The sequence below is a fragment of the Schistocerca nitens genome, chromosome 3 (assembly GCF_023898315.1).
Source record: "Schistocerca nitens isolate TAMUIC-IGC-003100 chromosome 3, iqSchNite1.1, whole genome shotgun sequence".
Classification (NCBI taxonomy): Eukaryota; Metazoa; Arthropoda; class Insecta; order Orthoptera; family Acrididae; genus Schistocerca; species Schistocerca nitens.
Window position 1 is genome coordinate 601,755,945 of NC_064616.1, and position 16,758 is coordinate 601,772,702.

Here is a 16,758-nt window from a genome sequence, read left to right on the forward strand (position 1 = left end):
GAATGGAGGTCAAACCCTACAGGGGACCATCACATAAAGGCTGAAATGTGTGAAACTCCTTTAAGTCACCTCGTACGACAGGCAGGAATACCTCGGACCTGTTCTAACCGCCAGACCTGCAGGGGGGGGGGGGGGGCTGACCAATGTAGACTTTGCCACATTGACAAGGTATTCTGTAAACTCCAGCCTTCCACAAACCCAGGTCATCCTTCAACATGATGAGAAGAGCACACATCTTTGTTGGTGACCAGAAGATTAATGTAATGCTTGTTTAGGGTCCTCCCTAATCTAAATTAAATGTTGCCCACATACCCGAGGAAAAACATGGACTTTAATAACTTCTCTCCCTGCACCAGCTATCTGAAGTGTGGAACTCACCAAAGGATCAAAACACACACACACACACACACACACACACACACACACACACACACACACGCACGCACAAATAAAATGAAAGGCATGATGGCTGAATGCCATACTGCTGCTAGGCATAATAATGCTCAGTATAACAGTACCATAATAATACGAAACACACATTCATTTTGAAGAAAACGATCTGTCATTTCATCTTGTTTATGCTGTATCCTCACATTCTACAAACTTATTTTTGTAATGCCAAATATCTCCCTTATTGTGAGACGTGTTCCATCTGCTGGTGAGAACAACAGCGAGTTCCACCTGGCACTAAAGCTGTAATACTGTCTCACATCTCTGAAATACCATCAGACCTGTTTTGGCAGCAGTCAACAATTTACAGTGACAGACATACAGGTTTCAACTGTACAACCCCTGTAAAGGGAGCTCAAAACATTACATGGTCAATACTAAGCTGCCTCTCAATACAGAATAACATTTCCAGAAGAGAATCCAACACCATATTTGGAACTCACCCAGGGAACACAATTCTTAAATATATTACTGATTCAAATGAAAGGCGTCAACACTACTGGATTTTGTTTTATTACGGTGGTGGGATCACTATTCTGGCTTCAAGATAAAATGTGTTACTCACAGAATTGGTGGTACAATATTGAATAGCATGTAATTTCAAACATTTTTGCCTGTTATCCATGGATTTCTTATTAACCTGTGTGGCTCACAGACTCATAAAAGCCTTTCTAGCTGACAGACGTTACACACCAACAAATGTATGAGTGCATGCTGAAGAGTAATTTCTCCAATTTTTTTTTTTTTGTGAAAACTCTTAAGGCTTTTTAAATAAAACAAACAGAATTAACATTCTACATCCTTTTTCTTCATGTTCATATATTTATTTCTCCACAGTTACCCTGGCAATAAATACATTTCTCCCAACGAGGTAACAGTTTCTTGATACCATCACTGAAGAATGTTTAACTTTGTTGTGGTGCTTCATCACTACCAAAATGAAATCCTCAAAGGTGTTCTTTATGATTTGGAAACAGAAAAATATGGGACGGGGCCAAGCTGGGACTGTATGGAGAATGATCAACGACAATGAATGCAAGGTATCTGATTGTTGCAGATGTTGCAGCACTTGTGCGTGGTCTGGCATTTTCATGTTGGAGGAGTGATTGCTCCATGTGTGTACGAACTTTCAAATTCAAAACATTAATACAGCATGCTGTTTCTCATGCACTGACACAGCTACATTACACAACACTGTCACATGCTACAATTCAGAGCCCTCTATTGGCAAAGGGCTGCAAATATGTTGACGGGAAGAATACAGATATTGAAAGTTAATGTTTCTTTTATTTAAAAAGCTTTAAGAGTTTTCACATAAAAAATTCAGAGGCATTACTTTTCAGCACACCTTTGTATTTTCTGATTTAAAGTTTCCAGTTTTATCATATGTTAAGTTAATAATGCACTGCAGTATCAATTTTTCTTTGTTCTGTAAACAGTCATTCCCATTAAGCATCTGTTCACACAAGAACACATGAGTACTACATAATTAACCTGCCAAGTTACAGTATTTACCTCACAGAAGAACTCATTTCCTCTAAGCCCGCAAAACCATGATATCCAAGAAACCTCCTCCGAGCTGCTCATTGTCCTGAAAATGAATCAGTTACAATAAACAATTATGTATATCATAATTTCTCATAGTTGAGTAGAACATTGCAGTTGACTGAAGAAAAAAGTAAATTAATCTATAGCCTATGTGAAGATTATTCTAAAAGCATGCTACATGACTAAAGCACTTACTGTACAAATGAATAGTAAATTGTTCATATGATCCAAGACCAACTAGGTATCTGCACTGAATAACAGCCAATCTACACAAGGGATAATAAATTCAAGAAGAGACTAGATATGTTTCTAATATACTGCATTAACATTAACTGAAATACAAGAAGAAATAACCAAATAGTGTTTAAACAGGAACAACGAAGTTTTGAAAATGCAGGGGTAGATAATTAATTCCTTCTCCTGATATTTCAAACACAAAACATCTATAACTACATACACAGCCACAAACCACTATACAGTGCATTGCAGCAAGTACTTTGTACCACTACTAATCATTTCCTCGCCTATTCCACCTGAAAATAGAGTGAGGAAAAAATTATACTGTCTAAAAACCTCTATACAAACTAATTTCTCGCATATTATCTTCAGGACCTTTCAATGAAACGTACATTGGCAGCAGTAGAATCATTCTGCAATAATAATAAATATGTGCAATAGTGCCTTGCAGGAAGAGCATCATCTTTCCTCTAGAGATTCCCATCTGACTTCATGATGCATCTTCATAATACGTGTTTGCTGATCAACAGCAACAGAACTCAAGAATGAGTTGCACTAGCATTCTATACACTGTCTCCTTTATGAATGAGCTACACTTAACCAAAATTCTCCCAATAAAACTGAGTCAAGCATTCACCTTCTGTACCATCAAAGTGATGTGCTCTTCCCATTTCATATCACTACGCAACATATTTATTCGCAATGACTGTGTCAAGCTGCACCCTACTAAGGCTGTATTCAAACGTTACAGGGCTGTCTTTTATACTCATCCACATTAACTTAGACTTTTCTGCATTTAGAGCAAGCTACCGTTAATCATACCAATTAGAAATGTTGTCCAAGTCATCATGGGCATTCCTGGTCACTCAACGACACCTTCCCGTACACCACTGTGTCGTCAGCAAACAGCCATAAATTGCTACTCACCCTGTCTGTCAAGCCACTTATGTATATAGAGGAAAAAATCCAGCTCACTTCACAGAAGGAAGGAACTGGTTAGAGGCCTTAGACTCAAAACTTTAGTACTGAGATGAAAACTTGATGTAAAGATACAAAGTGTTAATGAAGGTATAGCAGACTATTTCAACAATACCTCAATCACCTTCCCAACTTAAGAACAGGCACAGTACCAGCACTATTTTTGAATGTTGTTGTCATCACCACTGGCTAAGTTCACCTGGCTGCTTCAGTCAGGTTTCAAGCTGTGACTCAGTGACCGACAGTGTGCGTACAACTTTCCAGTTTTAATTTTTAGTTTTTCAGTTTTAACACATTTTATATTTTGTGACATTAAAATTTTAAATTTTTATATATTATGAAAAGGATAAATCACTACTCACCATAGAAACGACATGTTGAGTTGCAGACAGGTTGTGCACACCTGTGTGACAGATGTGCTCGCTTGTGTGAATGTAGGTGTGTGTTTCCTTTTCTGAAGGTGGCTCTGGCAAAAAGCTCAATGTGTAACAGTCTTTTCGATGTGCCTGTCTGCAACTCAGTGTGTCACCTTCACGGTGAGTAGCAAACTGCTCTTTACGTAATATTATTGATATTCCAACCTGGACTTTCCATTGTTACATTTTTATATATCATTTTATCAACATAGATCAACCTCTTGACAATAATTGATTGAAAATATATTCAAATTAAATATAAAAATTATTCCAACCAAAAACTGACATGAATTCTACAGTTTCAGACATGGGATCACTGAACCCTCCATTGTGACCATGTCACACTTTATCTATTTAGTGGCAAGATGAACCACCTGGACAGCTGAACACGTTAAAATGCCTGCTTCTGGGATGGTGAGAGGTGCAGTGGTCCAGTATTAAACTTGCCTCCCAGATTAACGACAAGGGTCAGTGTGGTGGCCACCCTGAACATTATCTTTAGGTGATTTTCCACATCCACTGAGGTAAACATTGGAATGGTTCCCACCTCAGTCACACAATGTTACTTCAGCCATGCAAATGCACTGGATGAGCCAGAAGGGATACACATATTCCTCCCTGGAGGGTGGCTGGCAGTAGCTTTAAAACATCTTTGGGAGTGGCAACCTCCTCACAATAGAGTACATACAGGTATGGTTGGTTCCCCGCAAAACTGGAGATGTGCTATATCAGTCCTGACACAGCATTGGCTGGATAAAGGGCACCAGCAAGGAAAGGAAAGGAAAGGAAAGGAAAGGAAGGAAGGAAGAGTCAAGGTAAGGGCGTAAGCGCCTTAGCACCTAAGGCATCAAAGTCTATTGTCAAATCATTGTGGCACTTGTTTGTTACACCCAATAACTACCATGGCATAAGCATCACACTATTTTCAACTTGCACTGATACAAACATTGAAAACCAGATGTTCCTGTACAATTTCTAAGTCAGGAGTCACATCTGAATTTTCATCAAAGTCCATGCTTGTACTCTGATTTTTTGTGGAAATTTTGCATTTTGAAATGTGGTTATAATGTCTACTTCAGGATGAGTATTGGTAAAGTAACAACAAACTCAGTCTTTAAAGAGATACAAACCTGTGGTCATGTGATGGGAAAAAAAAATAAGTATCTGGAACTGACAGGATACTGATTTTACTCTTGCCATAATAGACATTGTGTTGAGCATTTGAGAGAGGCTAAAACACAGTTTCTATTTGTCACAACCTCAGGATTTGTGAAGTCTGGAGACTTCCTGTAATAATGACAAAGATCTATGTGATGCATTTTTGGAGTGTGGTAAATTCTTGCAGGTATATTTGTACAGTGCTTTAAACATTATAAAATACGAGTACTTTGCCAAGAATTATACTTCAGATACATACTGAAGCACCATGTTCCAAAAGCTAATACTGTTGAAAGTATTTCAGTATACCAAGAACCACTGTTCCGTACACAATGTAACTTAGCACTTCCCACATGCTCAGAGCAAATGAAAAAGGATTCTGCCTATCTCTCCACTTCTAGCACACCACATGTGAAGTGCCAAGACATACAGCACATATACTAAAGGAAGTTTCATATGAGCACACACTTCGCTGCAGAGTGAAAATTTCATTCTGGAAACATCCCCCAGTCTGTGGCAAAGCCATGTCTTTGCAAATATCCTTTCTTCAAGGAGAGCGAGTTCTGCAAGGTTCGCAGGAGAGGTTCTGTGAAGTTTGGAAGGTAGGAGATGAGGTACTTGCAGAATTAAAGCTGTGAGGACGGGGCGCGAGTCATGCTTGGGTAGCTCAGTTGGTAGAGCACTTGTCCGCAAAAGGCAAAGGTCCCGAGTTCGAGTCTTGGTCCGGCACACAGTTTTAATCTGCCAGGAAGTTTCATATCAGTGCACGCTCCGCAGAAGAGTGAAAATTTCATTCCAGCACATATACTGATGGACAAAAATTGTTGAGTCCAACTGGTGACTGAATAGACTAGTGTACATAAATGGCCATTTGAAAATAAACGATTATCATTTGCTGATAATAAACTGGTAAAAACTATCGGTGAATCCTTATCCCAGATTTTTGACGGTTTTTATATTTCTGGCAGTAATAACAGGATAAACTCGAAGCTTTGCACATAATAACTTACTAATACAAGGTCTCAGAACATAAAATTTCATACATCTACTGCTTTCCAACACTTTACAAATTGAGGCAAAAATGACAATTTTTTTCTTGGCCCTTGTGAGGCCAATTGGGGAACTCCTTGGCTGAGAAATAAAAGCTTTGATCAGGAAAACTGACAGCAACCAAAAGATTGGTGTGCTCACCACATGTCCTTCCATATCTACATCCCGTTACAGCTGTTGGTTGAAGGTGACACTGCAGTCTGTCAGTAGCATTTTGCCTTCTGAAAACTCTTAAATCATTTTCATTGGAAAGAATATGTCCTAGACCACCCAAAAACTATATTTGGTTTTGCAATCTGAGTATATAAGGTCCAAAAAACAACGACATTGAAAAGGGTCTGCCATTTCGTTGGTACTCAGTTAAATCTGACATCTATTATTATGTTCTACAATTTTTTAGTACTCTCTGTGGAAGGCAAAATCACAAGACTTCGTGGCTAGAAAGTGAGAAAGTGGGAATACTCCTAAAAACTTTTTTAAAAAAGATGTCTTTTGCAATGACTAATGGTAACATATTTCAGTCTGTTTTCCTGCTATAACTACAGAATTGAACTGGTTATAAACTTCATAATTTAACTGTGCATTTCCAATGCAGTGGAGATCACAATAGTAAAATTGCTGCACAACAGCTGCAGCACACATCATATAAATAGCCTGCATGTTTTACAACATTATCACATTGTGCAAATTTTTGTGAAGTTTACAGCAGTCTTCCTTACATTTTTTGGGGTGGATTCATGTTATGCAGAATGGTTAGTATCTCTTTTTTATAGTGCAATGCCATTCACGCCATACTTTAATTCTGGTTTAAAGTATAGCATGCTGTGTCTTAGCACAGTCTGCAGTTAATGTGGAACATTAGAGTACATATGAAAAGTTGTATACGTGTGTGTGTGTGTGTGTGTGTGTGTGTGTGTGTGTGTGAGAGAGAGAGAGAGAGAGAGAGAGAGAGAGAGAGAGAGAGAGAGAGATCGCGCATGCCCAGTGGCGGCTTAACCAACGCTGGTTTCTTTTAAAGTGAGAAAGCCTGCATCCCTACCTGTGCAACAGCAGCCACAGGTGAGTTTCTTTACCACAGGTTCCCCAACCTGATAAGGGTTTCTTTACACAGGATCTCAAGCTGATGCTATAATTCTGTAAGTGTCACAGGCGAAAGCTAGTAGATGTCACTTTTGGGATCCAAAGCTTATGCTTACTTCAAGCTACTTTAATTTCTTACATGTTTCATTAACTTGCTGTAGGAGGTCCCGAGGAAAACTGTACTGCCCATCAGATGATATCATTTATGTTACTACTCCGGAAGAAATTTTGATAAGACAGAACCCAAAAAATTATATTTAACAAATGTGTTTACCTCAGAGTATTAGAACCACAAAAAAGAGGAAACTATCCTTTATATTAGGTTACTTAATCCATACCCCAAAAATACTTCTGGAGATATAAATAGCTGATTATTTTCAGGTGACTGCTTCAGATTTTTCCATATGTAAATCACTCAAGAATTTATTATTATTATTATTATTATTATTATTATTTCACTGAAGACTGCAAAAACTTTTATACAATGATCACATTATTTATTTTTTTTTTTCCTTCTTCAAGAAAATATTGGCCAACATATTAGGTCTCAAAGTTTCTGTAAACTCCAGGGTGCACTGCTGATACATTATGTGATCAAAAGGATGCAGACACAGCCCCAAAACATATGTTTTTCATATTAGGTGTATTGTGCTGCCACCTATTGCCATGTACTCCATATCAGCGACCCCAGTAGTCATTAGATAATGTGACAGCAGAAAGGGGCACTCCACGGAACTCACGGACTTCGAACATAGTCAGGTGATTGGGTGTCACTTGCATCATATGTCTGTAGACGAGATTTACACATCCCTGTTTCTGATGTGATAGTAAAATGAAAACATGAACAGACACATACAGCACAAAAGCGTACAGGCCGACCTTGTCTGTTGACTAACAGAGACTGCCAACAGTTGAAGAGGGTCATAATATGTAATAAGCAGACATCTATCCAGACCATCACACAGGAATTCCTAACTGCGTCAGGATCCACTGCAAGTATTATGACAGTCAGGTGGGAGGTGAGAAAACTTTGATTTCATGGCCTAGCACCTGCTCATAAGCCACACACCATGCTGGTAAATGCCAAAATATGCCTCGCTTGGTGTAAGGAGTATAAACATCGGACGATTGAACAATGGAAAACCGTTGTGGAGTGATGAATCATGGTACACAATGTGGCGATCCGATGGCAGGGTGTGGGTATGCGAATGCCCAGTAAATGTTACCTGCCAGTATGTGTAGTGCCAACAGTAAAATTTGGAGACGGTGGTGTTATGGCGTTTCATAGTGGGGGTTTGCACCCCTTGTTTTGCATGGCACTATCACAGCACAGGCTACATTGATGTTTTAAGCACCTTCTTGCTTTCCACTGTTGAAGAGTAATTCAGGGATGGCGATTGCATCTTTCAACACAATCAAGCACCTATTCATAATGCACGGCCTGTGGCGGAGTAGTTACATGACAAAAACATCCCTGTAATAGACTGGCCTGGACGGAGTCCTGACCTGAATCCTACTGAACACCTTTGGGATGTTTTGGAATGCCGACTTCGTGCCTGGCCTCACTGATCGACATCAATACCTCTCCTCAGTGCAGCACTCCTTGAATGGGTTGCCATTCCCAAGAAAACTTCCATCACCTGATTGAATATATGCTTGCGAGAGTGGAAGTTGCCATGAAGGCTAACAGGGGGCCAACACCATATTGAATTCCAGCATTACAGATGGAGGGCGCCATGAACTTTTAAGTCATTTTCAGCCAGGCATCTGGACACTTTTGATCACATAGTGTAGCTACGCTATCAGGTGAAACAAATGACTATATCACCGAAGTATTGAATTAATGATCATGAAACTTTACCAATGTTCATTCGGAAGATATGCAAATGTTCACACAAAATTTCAGCTAACTCCTTGATGATCACATTGGAACTGTTTCTGAAATTACAGCACTTGGCATTGGAACGGTAATGCTGTCATCTTAAAAATTTGACAGACTTTTGTATTGTATACCTTAACATGTACATCCATATTTCAAGCTATATACTTTCCTGCTCATGTCAAAAATCACTGAATAATTTACATCAGTACCAAAGAAACAAAAATTACTCAAGTATTATATCACCTAATTATGTATTCATTTTCTGCAGCACAAAACCTATCCCAGATTGTCACTTTCACATTTTCATTCTTTTTACAGTCTGGAAGTGAGATTTATTCTGTGGTCTTGTTATAGCAACTATCCCAGTATTCACATTGACTGATATTGGTAACCCACAGAAAACTTAAATCTAGATGATCAGACCATGATTATCCTTGCCTTTTCACACTACTACTTGCTCAATGTTCTAATTATAGTAACACTATTTTCTAGATCTATTCATTCTGACCACAATGTATTCATTATGAACTATAGATTAAAACTGAAGAAACTGCAAAAAGGTGGGAATTTCAGGAGATGGGACCTGGCTAAACTAAAAGAACCAGAGGTTGTACAGAGTTTCAAAGAGAGCATTAGAGAACGACTGACAAGAACGAGGGAAAGAAATACAATAGAAGAAGAATGGGTAGCTTTGAGAGATGAAATAGTGAAGGCATCAGAGGATCAAGTGAGTAAAAAGACCAGGGCTAGTAGAAATCCTTGGGTAACAGAAGAAATATCAAAATCAATTGATGAAAGGAGAAAATATAAAAACGCAGTAAATGAAGCAGGCAAAAAGGAATACAAATGTCTCAAAAACGATATTGACAGGAAGTGCAAAATGGCTAAGCAGGGATGGCTAGAGGTCAAATGTAAGGATGTGGAGGCTTATCTCACAAGGGTAAGATGGATACTGCCTACAGGAAAATTAAAGAGACCTTTGGAGAAAAGAGAACCACTTGCATGAATATCAAGAGCTCAGATGGAAACCCAGTTCTAAGCAAAGAAGGGAAAGCAGAAAGGTGGAAGGAGTATATAGAGGGTCTATACAAGGGCGATGCACTTGAGGGCAATATTGTGGAAATGAAAGAGGATGTAGATGAAGATGAAATGGGAGATATGATACTGCGTGAAGAATTTGAGAGAGCACTGAAAGACCTAAGTCGAAACAAGGTCCTGGGAGTAGACAACATTCCATTAGAGCTACTGATGGCCTTGGGAGAGCCAGTCATGACAAAACTCTACCATCTGGTGAACAAGATGATTGAGACGAGCTAAATACCATCAGACTTCAAGAAGAACATAATAATTCCAATCCCAAAGAAAGCAGGTGTTGACAGGTGTGAAAATTACTGAACTATCAGTTTAATAAGTCACAGATGTTATTCAATCTGTACATTCAGCAAGCAGTAAAGGAAACAAAAGAAAAATTTGGAGTAGGAATCAAAATCCATGGAGAAGAAATAAAAACTCTGAGGTTTGCCAACGATACTGTAAGTCTGTCAGACCAGCAAAGGACCTGGAAGAACAGCTGAACAAAATTGACAGTGTCTTGAAAGGATGATGTAAGATGAACAACAACAAAAGTAAAATAATGATAATGGAATGTAGTTGAATTAAACCAGGTGTTACTGAGGATATTAGGTTTGCTATTTGGGGAGCAAAATAACTGATGATGGTCAAAGTAGAGAGGATATAAAATGTAGACTGGCTATGACAAGGAAAGCCTTTCTGAAGAAGAGAAATTTGTTAACATTCAGTATAGGTTTAAGTGACAGAAGAGTGCTGAATATTAGATGGGTAGATCACATAACTAATGAGGAGGTACTGAATAGAATTGGGGAGAAGAGAAATATGTGGCACAATTTGACTAGAAGAAGGGATCGGTTGGTAGGGCATGTTCTGAGGCATCAAGGTATCACCAATTTAGTATTCGAGGGCATCGTGGAAGATAAAAATCGTAGAGGGAGACCTAGAGATGAATACACTAAGCAGATTCAGAAAGATGTAGGTTGCAGTAGATACTGGGAGATGATGAAGTTTGCACAGGACAGAGTAGCATGGAGAGCTGCATCAAACCAGTCTGTGGACTGACCACCACCACCACCACCACCACCACCACCACCACCACCACCACCACTCACTTTTCATAAATAGCTACCTATTTATCCTATATCTGCAATGTTATCCAGCTACTGAAATGTACGTGCACTTATGTTCTATGGATAAAAAAAATAGCTTTGCTTTTGCATTCTTTGAGGACAAAAAAAGACGAAACGATAAATTTATCATGGGTAAAAATATCAATTTCCACACTATGGACACTATTCAGTCTCACACAGTCTGTGGCATTCTGCCATATGATCCAGCTAAGTATGATGGAAGCTGATATTTCATATTTAATCAATTGTCTAGCAAAGATTAATCAAGCAGTCAGAGATGTCACCAAGAGGGGACCCTATGAAGTTGTGGTGGTGGTGGTGATGTTCGGTTTGTGGGGCATTCAACTGCCCAGTCGTCAGCGCCCGTACACAGTCCAATTATTTTTCACACAGTCCAATCTAGCCACTGTCACGAATGATGATCAAATGATGAGGACAACACAAACACCAAGTCTCCGGGCAGAGAAAATCCCCAACCCAGCCGGGAATCAAACCTGGAAACCCGTGATCCGGAGTGAGCAACGCTAACCACTAGAGGTTAACGGCAATGTACAATTCCACCTGTATGCTTTGACCAATAAAGTCACCAATATGACGGAAACAGCCATTCACAACAACTCCCATATTGCGACTATGACGTCATTACATAACCATGACAACAAACACAAAAATAGATCCAAAAACCAGAAAAACACATATTCCTTCAAAAATATAATGAAATTAATGGGACAAGTGGGGGAAATTGGGGGTTTCTGGGTGGGGACAAACTAAAAATAAACACACACCACTAAACCAAACGACAAAATAAAATGACCACAACCTTCCCAAAATCAACTAAAAACGATATCCACTGGAATCTAACACTTCCCTTGACCAATACCACACTCTAACCACCACCACACTTAATCCTACCACAAAAGAAAACATCTGCAAAATCAAAATTTGAATCTCACATTTCCCTTGACCTGTTATCCAAGCTGCCGGAACTTTAGTAAGCCTCATTTCTTCACGAGACACTGAACGCATCATGACTTCAGCCAACAGGCGAAATAGCTGAAGAAATTTGATTAGAGACAACACACTGTCCTCCATCATCACCAACAACCAAAAAACTGTTGACCTTGTCAGTCATATCCACACCTACCAAAGACATAAACAAAGCGATTTACCAAAATTCACACACAACGAACAGGAAAAAAAAAACTATAATAACATTGACACAACGAAACCAAAATCGTTAACTCATTGAAAAACACCCGGCTGAAAGCACGGTCACCACCGATACCACACACGCGCAATGCTACCGCGCAAATGAACCCCCATACACCACGTAACAAGCTAACCATAAGCACACCACCAGAGAGAACCACCGACCCCAACAATACGCCACATATAAACACGCCACACATGCAAACTAAACCAAAAACATCACCTAACACACAACACAAACACACCACCAGAGAGCACCACCGATCACATCAAAATGACACCTACAAACACATCACTCTCACAAACTAAACTCCGTGCCTTCATGACGCCATACACCACAACAGCCTTACGTCACGGGTCAAAGCCGATGGGTGGAATCTGACGCTTTGGTTGACCCCCCCCCCCCCCCCACTAGACCACCCTATGAAGTGTTCCAGCACATTACACCATATACCAAAAGCAAGTCAAAAGAATTTTGATTGACTTCCAAATGTAAAGGTTATAACACTCATGGAAGACCATCTAGACCCTTCATCCCTAATTACGGGTTGTTTGGGGGAAGAGACCAAAAAGCGAGGTCATCGGTCTTATTAGATTAGGGAAGGAATTAGGCCATGCCCTTTCCAAGGAACCATCTCGGCATTTGCCTGGAGCGATTTAGGGAAATCATGCATCCCTAATTATGTCAAACAGTAATAGAAAGCAGACAAGACTGACGAGTACAGTCAAAGTGACAGCTGTAGTCATTGAATAATAGCATTAATTTTTGTCATCTATATGAACTGCCTATGATCACTAAAGTTAAAATGAGGTAGCCATCTATAAAGATAAGGCCACATCACTGACAATTATTCTGTCTTGACAACATAACTCCGAGGTATCCTCTCCCATAACATGATTTACCCATGATACCCTGGTTGAAATTCCAAATTTCCATGAATCAATGGGTAGCAAATTTTTATTTTAGTAGTTCTCAGGGTCCCAAATGAAATTTTCTGAGCTGCCACATCGGTCTGCAATGATTATTCGAAGTTCAGGTAGAATTTGCAGTTTCATCAACGATTTTGTAAGTTGTGAGATCCCCCTCTCATTTGGAAATTTCTTTGTTACTGTTATCCATCACTGTGAGCTATGCCATACAGTAATCTCAAGCATATGAGAAATACTCACAAAAACACCATTTGACTTCTTTTTCAGGGGAATGTAAAATCAATAGACTGATAGCAAAGCTGCATTATGTTTCAAACTGGATACTTTCCATGTTATGGTCACTGATTATGCACGACAAGTCAGTCAAGTACTTACTTCCATTGGAATTATGGGAAAAAAAATTACCCAAATATTCAACGCCGAGGGACCGGAATTCATATTTTTAAAAACTTCAACTGATTGTGTGTGAAAGATGAATTGACAGCTGCCTGGAAAATTTTCACAAACATGTTACACTCTGTCGCACTTACTATCGTGCAGTCAGAAATGCATCTGGAGCCAAAGAAACCTACATACAATAACAAAGATTTCCTAGGTTGGCAAATGTCTGATCAAGCAACAAACATTACAGAATTTGTTTAGAGGATGTTATTCCCTGTTTATGACAGTAGAAGCTGCAGCACAACCTGAAATCTAGGTTTGGTTTGAAGAAGACTGACTGGTTCAGAGTTGGCCAAGCCAATGAATGTGAAAGCAGGAAGTCTGGTTGTGGCAAACTGACCAGTAGCAGAGGCTAACGTTTACACCTGCACCATACAGAAATATGAAAGGGGAACCCCAATGGACTTTCCTACAGATCTTTTACTGCAATCATTTCACATTCACACATGTTGGCTTTGTAACCTCTCAACCAAAATGTAAACTTCCAACCTAACAAACCTCATGCTGTGGTGCAGATCGGTGTGGCACCACAACCAAGATGCCAAGGCAATGGAGAGTGGGCTGGTGGGGCCATTATGCATTACCACACTAATGAACATATTACTCCCTAAAATCTATATAACATACAAAAACTACAGCGTAACACATTAATCATAGTTTGTACATAAGCAGGTAACCTTTTTCCACATGCAACATATCCATATAAGAGAATGGGAGACCAAACGATACTTAACTATACACTTTCGACAGTAAAAAAAATTATATGTATAGTTATAGTTGGGAACAGCTCTCTAGAAGAAAGGTGAGGACACTATCTGCATTTTCGTTAAAGTCTAAACTGAGGTTAATGAAGAGAACTTTATATACAAAATTATAATTACTCATCTGCAAATAAAGGGCGTAATTCTAGTGTTACTATATCTATTTATGTAAAAACCTATTAACTGCACACAAATGAGAATGTCTAATATATTGTAAGAGTAAAATGATGAAACAAAATTAAAAGCACTACTTCATAATTCACAAGATTCTTTTAACTTTGCAAAATGTGTGTGAACTGTCTTACCTTCCTGACGGATCTGTTGTACGACGTCCTATACACATAAATTACTTTTTTTAATTTCTTGCTCCTGTGACAATGGCCTGATAACGGGCAACAACTCAGATTCTTTGATCTGGCGAGTCGAATAGTACTGCACACTCCTGGTAACCGAGAAACCAATGTTCTCACATACTGAGCAACAAAAGTCAGTTTCACTTATGACTTATAACAATCAAACTAAAAACAATTCTGAGACACGATTATCTGAGTGAAATCATCATCATTACTTCCAGCAATACTGGTGATGGAACTTAGGTTGATAATTAGATGACTGGTTGGGCTTACACTCTTTCACATCTTCAGAAATAAAGAAAGTGCTCATACCTAATAATTTAACAGAGTCAACTTCAGGAAAGTCACTGTAGAGTGCCTTAACAGAATTCAGCTGATACCTCTAAAATAGTGATTGCGACTAAAATCTGACAAAAATAGCAGACAGCTTTTACTTCTGAAACCAGAATCAATTATTGCACACTGTATTACGGTAAATTTTAGACGCTCGTATATGGTTGACAATAGCGTCGGAAACATTTCCTATACAGAAACAATTTAAATTCTGTTAGCCTATAAACTAGTAGCAATACAATATTAGATTACAATGTATTGACAACCAAGCCGCAGGACTTAGTACATACTACCTATTTTTACTACATACAGCGCTGCTAATGATTTTAAAAATTTATTTAACCACAAAACGATAATTCTTATTCTGCACCTGTTAATACCATTACCAAACCATTTATCAAAACAAGACATAATGCGCTTTACTGAGTTCAACGGCTGCGAGTTGGATTGACAAATTGGGGTTCCCAACGAATGACTGATTCGTTTTAGTATCGGGAATGGGTCCAAAAAACGTAAATATATTTATCTTACTGAATACGATCACAAAATACAACGATAATTCCGATGTGTATCTTTTTCATAACACCGGCGTCTGCAAAGCCTCAATACACCCAATTCTTTGGCATGTTATTACATTTCAATTGCGAATAACTCACTATAATCGCCGTCCTAACAATAACAGCTCCAAAGCACAATGAGTGACTGCTATACGCAGCACTGGTGTCATCCACACAACTGAAACTTTACACAAACATCGTAAGGTCCAAACATAAAATGGTTCTGGCTACAAATTACTGGAATTCAACAAAGCAATCAATTTCCCAGTATTATTTACACACAGATATTGAGTTTACCACATTTATTTTACACCATACCTAATTCGCGTACGTGTACTGCATTTTCTAACTTAACCAGCTTCACTACAAACTTGAAACTCCCAGTTCGTCCGTACGTCACGCAGACGCCAATACAGCTCGAACTTCTTCCCTCTCTGTCGGTCTCGTCAGCACGTTTTCCGCAGGCAACGAAAACTTGTACGTGCATTCCCCCACCATCACCATCGAAAGCGATCGGAATTTCTACTGGCACCGTTTTCAAGATCTACATCCTTGTCTATTTAATATCTGTCTATACTACTAGGCGATTATACCGGAGTAAGGAAGAAAAATTTAATTTCCAGTATTTCATATAAATAGATATCGAATTAAAAAATGTAAAATGCAGACATAGTCTATTCATTAAGCGGTATAATGCGAAAGGTTCAACACAGTAAGAGAAGTGTTACAGTGAACATGTTTTGAGGCAGTATATCTCACTCCTCACAAATACCCAGATTATATTCATCCAGTATTTACGAATCAGAGCCCATAGTGATTTGAAACAACCCTCACACACAATTTCAAATCTTTGTAAAACTTTATCTTGCTGACACCACCCACAAAATGTTGAAAGGAAAAAAGTTTATATTTTACTACATTTTAGCTGTTCGTGCAATACAACTGTAGCATCATGCATGACGTTTTACTTCATTTCCTCTTTACTACTAATTGTATTCGCAAAGCCTTTTGCAGACAGTATCCATATATACCAGTGAATGTAACTGCAAAATTAAATCATTCTAAGATACATAGTATAGGAGATATGACGTTATAAACATTGAGGTGCGTGAAAAACTAGTTTTTCTTACAGTTCTAAACTACTATTATATATGTCTTGACGCAAACACCAAAC

General features: G+C 38.8%; 1 protein-coding gene across 2 annotated transcripts in view; it reads right to left on the bottom strand.

Annotated features, from left to right (window-relative positions):
* The window catches only part of LOC126248529 (casein kinase II subunit beta-like), a 78,174-nt gene extending 62,125 nt beyond the window's left edge, over positions 1-16,049 (bottom strand). The window contains exons 1-3 of one of the 2 annotated variants that reach the window (XM_049949583.1): positions 15,903-16,049; positions 14,647-14,783; positions 1,966-2,041 (exon numbers count right to left, since the gene is read on the bottom strand). In XM_049949583.1, coding sequence (XP_049805540.1) covers positions 1,966-2,041; positions 14,647-14,684 — 114 coding nt within the window. In that variant the 5' untranslated portion in view covers positions 14,685-14,783; positions 15,903-16,049. The remainder of the gene's footprint in view (positions 1-1,965; positions 2,042-14,646; positions 14,784-15,902) is intronic. The other variant, XM_049949584.1, reaches the window with a different exon arrangement.
* Positions 16,050-16,758: the final 709 nt, after the last annotated feature.